At 35.7% G+C, this 6,670-nt stretch overlaps 1 protein-coding gene across 1 annotated transcript; it reads left to right on the top strand.

The window, feature by feature from the left end:
- The first annotated feature begins 3,862 nt into the window (after positions 1 to 3,862).
- On the top strand, positions 3,863 to 5,720 carry LOC139354428 (uncharacterized). Its single transcript, XM_070998662.1, has 2 exons — positions 3,863 to 4,441; positions 5,628 to 5,720. The coding sequence occupies exons 1-2, from the start codon at positions 3,863 to 3,865 to the stop codon at positions 5,718 to 5,720; spliced, it is 672 nt and encodes a 223-aa protein (XP_070854763.1).
- Positions 5,721 to 6,670: the final 950 nt, after the last annotated feature.

Raw genomic sequence — 6,670 nt, 5'->3', positions numbered from 1 at the left:
CTCTGCATCGTTCCAAAAAATTTTGTGATGTGTATTGGTTAACCAAATTGCAGTCTTTCGAGATTTTGTATTTAGCAAAGTAAAATCATATGGTGGTTCTATTAAAAAACTATTATTCAAGTTTGGATCTTTTTCGAATACAATTCCAATTTCCTTTAGAATAAAATTATTATTATTATCAAAGAAACCTTGAACATCAATCGAAACAGTATCTTTCAACATTTTTCTAATGTTAAACAACTCGTTGTATTAGTCCGTTTAATAGGTTATATTCAACTAAACGGTCTTGTATGAGGAGACAGTAAGCTTGGGTATTTTCATGACTTGGTGTCTTTAGTTCTATTGAAATTCTCACATCAATAGGACCAGTTTTCACTGATTCATTTTGATATGAAAGATCAACCACAATAATAGGGGTCTCCAATTTAAATTCATTTGGGGTCAAAAATGGTTGTGATTCACGATTATATTAACTAGATTGAGATCTTGTATACATTTCATATAGGTGAGCATACTGATTCTTACTAAAATCAACATTCAGTTTATCATATAGTTATGATTCAGAATTCAAATGAACTTTCAAGTTTGATAAATTATTTGTGATAACTTCTCCATTTAGTGTAAATCCAATTATTACAAATCTTGGTTTTTTCGCGGTTAGCCGACAATTTCTCATTGCAGCTGTGTTGACTCCCATACCCCTATTTTGGGTTAGCATATGAATACCAACTCCGGAATGCTATTGGTACGCTTACACCACTTTTAATAATATCATATATCTTAAAACTTGCAAAATCGGTCGGAGTTACATGGAAAATTTTCCAGGCTATGTTCGTCATTTCCAGTTTAAAAGTTTGTTCATTTCTGATTTGTTCTAACACATCGCCAAGATTCTTAGTTAGCATCAACACTAGTTCATGTTTACATTTTAACAAAACTTTTTTATAATCCTCAGCAAATCTCAACAAAATGGGATCCCGTAGAAATTTCGTCTCCACTGCTCCATCCAGAATTTAATAGATTTTGACTTTGAAGAGTATCCAGAGATATAAAATATTTTAGGGTAGTACTCATACTGCTGGACATGGACTTGACACATTGGACACGTTGTGTTTAGTTGTTACCTAGCAGTATTTTGATGCTTACTTTCTCTTTAGTCTTGTTTTTGGGATGGTTACTTTGTGTATGGTACCTGTAAAGTACTTGCTTTTGGATGATTACTTTTTGTATAGTATCTGTAAAGTACTTGGTTTTAGATGGTAACTAACTGTTAACAAGTGTTATGAGTTGCTATAGTTTCTGGTTAAAAATTATCAAAGCATACAAACCAACTTACCGTGAACTATAATTACCTGACCATCATTAAAGTCACATGCCCAAGACCTAAGGAGCAGGCCGTCTGATAAGTTCATACATCTCAAGACCATTGATAAGGGATGATGTTCCGCCCGTGCACCAACTCGGAAGTAGCCGACGTACCTCATTGAACAAAATACTTTCCCTTCATACGTACTTGTAGTTTTAATTACAGTCAGAAAGAAATTTTGTAGGATCATTTAATTTTATTTTATTTATTTTATTATTGTAAACATATTTCATTTAATTCATAATTAAATATATATTATATATATTTATATATAAATAATTTTCTGACTCCTCCTTCTGTAAGAAATTTATGGGTTGTTAACCTTCATTCCAAACGTATATTTTCGCTTGCTTCCCATAGATAGATGTAAAATAGTTCTTACAATTTAATGTTTCTCAGATGTTGGATTATTCTTAAACCATTCATTTGTTCAGTCAGAAACAAATTTTATAGGATCACTTAATATTATTTTATTATTGTAAACATATTTCATTTAATTCATAATTAAATATATATTATATATATTTATATACCAATAATTTTCTGACTCCTCCTTCTGTAAGAAATTTATGGGTTGTTAACCTTCATTCCAAACGTATATTTTCGCTTGCTTCCCATAGATAGATGTAAAATAATTCTTACAATTTAATGATTCTCAGATGTTGGATTATTCTTAAACCATTCATTTGTTCAGTCAGAAACAAATTTTATAGGATCATTTAATATTATTTTATTATTGTAAACATATTTCATTTAATTCATAACTAAATATATACTACATATATTTTAAATATTTAATTTTCTGACTCCTCCCTCTGTAAGAAATATATGGGTTGTTAACCTTCATTCCAAACGTATATTTTCGCTTGCTTCCCATAGATAGATGTAAAATTATTCTTACAATTTAATGTTTCTCAGATGTTGGATTATTCTTAAACCATTCATTTGTTCAGTCAGAAACAAATTTTATGGGATCATTTAATATTATTTTATTATTGTAAACATATTTCATTTAATTCATAATTAAATATATATTATATATATTTTAAATATTTAATTTTCTGACTCCTCCCTCTGTAAGAAATAAATAGGTTGTTAACCTTCGTTCCAAACGCATATTTTCGCTTGGTTCCCATAGATAGATGTAAAATAATTCTTACAATTTAATGTTTTTTAGATGTTGGATTATTCTTAAACCATTCATTTGTTCAGTCAGAAACAAATGTTATAGGATCATTTAATATTATTTTATTATTGTAAACATATTTCATTTAATTCATAATTAAATATATATTATATATATTTTTTTATATAATTAATTTTCTGACTCCTCCCTCTGTAAGAAATATATGGGTTGTTAACCTTCGGTCCAAACGCATATTTTCGGTTGGTTCCCATAGATAGATGTAAAATAGTTCTCACAATGTAATCTTTCTCAGATGTTGTATTATTTTTAAAGCATTCATTTGTTCCATCCCATAATAATATTGTTATATATTTCGAAAGCCTCATTAGTTAGCGTAGGAGCGTCTTTCAATTTAATTTCTGATTCAAGTTTGTGATAGAGGTGTTGGGACCTGGTAATATCGGTTCTTGTTGTCAACTATTTTTCTAGTTCTAGTTTTCTAATTCTATTCTATTTGTATACTATTTGTATGAGTAAGGCATCATTGTCTAAGATTCTGAATAAGTTTAATAAGCTCTTTAATTACAATACTGATTAGCTGGTTACTATATATTTAGTAGATGTATACAAGTTGTTTAGTATCTGGTTTCTATATGTTTAATAGATGTATACGAGTTGTTTACTAGATGTATACAAGTTGTTTACTAGCTGTTTAGTATCTGGCTACTATATATTTAGTAGATGTATACAAATTGTTTAGTATCTGGTTACTATATATTTAGTAGATGTATACAAGTTGTTTAGTATCTGGTTTCTATATGTTTAATAGATGTATACATGTTGTTTACTAGATGTATACAAGTTGTTTACTAGCTGTTTAGGTTACTATATATTTAGTAGATGTATACAAGTTGTTTAGTATCTGGTTACAATATATTTGGTAGAGGTATGGAAGTTGTTTAGTATCTGGTTTCTATATGTTTAGTAGATGTATACAAGTTGTTTACTAGATGTATACAAGTTGTTTACTAGCTGTTTAGTATCAGGTTTCTATATGATTAGTAGATGTATACAAGTTGTTTAGTAGATGTACACAAGTTGTTTACTAGCTGTTTAGTATCTGGTTTATATATCTTTAATATCTGTTTACTTGATGTTTATTAACGATTTCAATTACTTTCCCAATTATAGTTAGTTTTATATCGTTTTTTTTTTTTTTTTTTTTTTTTGCAGTCACCGACTACCAGTCACCGACTGCGGACGTCTTTATTCTTTCTCATCGTTGATCTTCGGAACCTGTGCTTAGTATACCTCCCCCCCCCTCCGAGTGCACCTTCGTCTGCCAAAACAGACGAAAAACACTCGCGATCATGGCCCCCGAGCCCCCCAATCTGCAGGGTAATCGCTTTGCTGTGCTAGGCGAGAGCCCCAAATCCAAAAAGAAAAGACCCTATCAAAAACTTACGGAAGAGTTCCCTGAACTTCCAACTCCAGCTCAAAAAAATCCAAAGTTTATAATAGTAAAAACAAAAGACTCCCAAAAACCAATCTCACACTACTCTGGCTTCGCTGTACACAAGGCACTACAAACCATCAGCAAGGAAATAATTTCCATTTCTACGCTAAGAGATGGAAATCTATTGATGCTAGTTACCACCAAACCAGTGGCCGACAAATTCCTCCGTACCACCCACTTACCTGGCTTATGCGACGTCGAATTCAATTACCACGAATCTCTTAACTTTGTGAAGGGAACAATATACGCACCATGCCTAAACAACATCCCAGAAGAAGAAATTGTGAAAGAGCTACGAGCTCAAAACGTGCATTCGGTATTCAAGTTTACCAAAACCATCGACAACGCCACCAAACCCTCGGGAGTGATTCTGGTCACTTTCGATCTCTACAATCTTCCTAGTAAGCTGGACATCTCTTGGTACAGTGTCAAAGTAAGGGAATACATACCAAACCCAATGCGGTGCAAAAACTGCCAGAGGATCGGACATACAGCTAGACACTGTGGTGATCCAACCATGTGCTCCACCTGCAATCTTGCCCCTCACCCACCTGCGCCCTGCTCACGCACCGAGTGCGCGAACTGCTCAGGCCAACACCCCGCCTCCTCACCTGCTTGCCCAGCGGATCAACAGCAAAGAGACCTACTAAAAATTAAAACAACAAAAAAATGCAGCATGCGTGAAGCTAGAATTATTCAAAAACAACAACTACAACAATCATCATCGACAATCAATCACTCGGCTTCCTTCGCGAAGGTTGCTTCCTCTCAACCGACTTCGGTAACGGCTTCGAAACCGAAGCAAGACTCTCTGCAAGCAGAAGACAACAACAAACCATCAACCAGCAAGCAAAGCACAACCAATGTAACACAAAAAGCAAATGTAACCCCCTCCCCCACCTCTCCTCCAACGCCCTTGCCGGGCTCCCCCCATTTCCCCCTTTCCCCCCTTTCCCCCCACTACCCCAAATCACCACCGTCACCACGAACGCAAGATAAAACCCCATGATCAAAGACCGACTAAAAAAATCTCGCGCTATCATTAACGAAGAGCAACGGTTTCTAAAAACTTTAGATTCGGACCACAGTAATTCTACAAATGAAAATATGTCCACAGACTCCGAGTTTAGCCAAGCAAAAAACCTTTCTGACTCTGAATCTCAAATGGAACAAGATCTCTAAAAGCGCCCCCAGTACCCTCCTTTTTTTTTTCTTATTTAAATAAATGCCTTTAAAAATCACCCAATGGAATATAAATGGATTTATAAACAATTACAACCAACTGTCTCTACTCATTAATGACAATTCGCCCGACATTATATGCCTACAGGAAACCCATCTGCCTAACGATTCAAAAAGCTTTGTTTGCCCTAAGGCCTATTTAGCTTATTTCTGCAACCTTCCCCATAACACGTCAGCCAAACAAGGTATTGGAGTGCTCATTAAAAGACACATCCCCCATACCCACAAACAGATTACATCAAACATATTATGCTCAGCACTCCAGCTTGATCTGGACCGGCCCATTACCATAATAAATATGTACATCCCACCTTGCCAGAGTTTCAGGAGTACCGACATTGTTGACTGTTTAAACCATATATCCGGACCCTTCATAGTGTTGGGCGACTTCAACTCTTGGAGCCCGCTATGGGGATCGCCAAAATCCAACTCCCGGGGGAAAGCCCTGGAGCGTACAATTGCTGACCTAAATTTAATCACACTTAATGACGGCTCCGCCACTCACCTCTCGACCCACAATACTCTTACTCACGTAGATATCTCCCTGATATCCCCACAACTTGCGCACATATGCGACTGGTCTATCGCTTCTAATTTGTATGGCAGCGATCACTTCCCAATCACTACGTTCGTATCAATCCGTTTCAGTGCTGATAAATCCCCACCGTTACCAAAGTACAAAACAGACTTGGCCAATTGGGAGAGTTTTAAAACAAAATGCACGAGTATCTCATTGACATGGAAAACTGGTAGCCTTAACAGCCAAATTGCCCAAATTACTAAATGTATAAGGGCGGCGGCAAACTGCAGCATCCCACAAACTAAAAGCATTCCACACAAGGCCAAAGTCCCCTGGTGGAACTACTCTCTCCAGGAGCTTAGGGACGAAAAACAAGATCTTTTTCACAAGTACAAATCGGACCTTACAATTCCGAATCTTTTACTCTACAAAAGAGCCAACGCTTGCTTTAGAAAAGCTGTACTAGCTGCCAAACGCACCTGCTTTCAAAACTTCACTTCCCGAATCTCACCTTTCACTACCCCCAAAAAGATATGGTCCGATGTCAAGCGCCTAGCTGGGGTACCCCCCACCCCCATAAAATATTTAAAAACGGAAACTGGTCTTCTTACCTGTCCGAAGAAAATTGCAGAGCAATTTGGATATTGTTGGTCAGAGTACTCGGCCGACCACAACTTCTCTCAGCAGTACTGTCAATCTAAGCAAACCTATTTAAACCACACCTACCAACCCATTTCTACATCTCTTTCCGCGAGGCAACTTAACTTAAATTTTACAAAACTGGAATTAGAAATCGCAATTCAAACGGCAAAGGGAAAAAGTCCCGGCTTTGACAGAATTTCGTATCCCATGCTTAAAAACCTACCACCAGCTGTTAAAGATAAACTTTTAGAGGTCTTT

The sequence above is a fragment of the Drosophila suzukii genome (genome assembly GCF_043229965.1).
Source record: "Drosophila suzukii chromosome 2 unlocalized genomic scaffold, CBGP_Dsuzu_IsoJpt1.0 scf_2c, whole genome shotgun sequence".
NCBI lineage: Eukaryota > Metazoa > Arthropoda > Insecta > Diptera > Drosophilidae > Drosophila > Drosophila suzukii.
The sequence above is the reverse complement of the archived record's forward strand: the minus strand, read 5'-3'. Positions and strand labels throughout refer to the sequence as shown.

What these genes read in the sequence shown, in the direction of transcription:
- LOC139354428 (XM_070998662.1), top strand. Translation starts at nt 3,863, where the DNA reads ATGGCCCCCGAGCCCCCCAATCTGCAGGGTAATCGCTTTGCTGTGCTA. An exon ending in TCTCTTGGTACAGTGTCAAA is followed by an intron (nt 4,442 to 5,627) that starts GTAAGGGAATAC and finishes GACCCTTCATAG; the next exon opens with TGTTGGGCGACTTCAACTCT.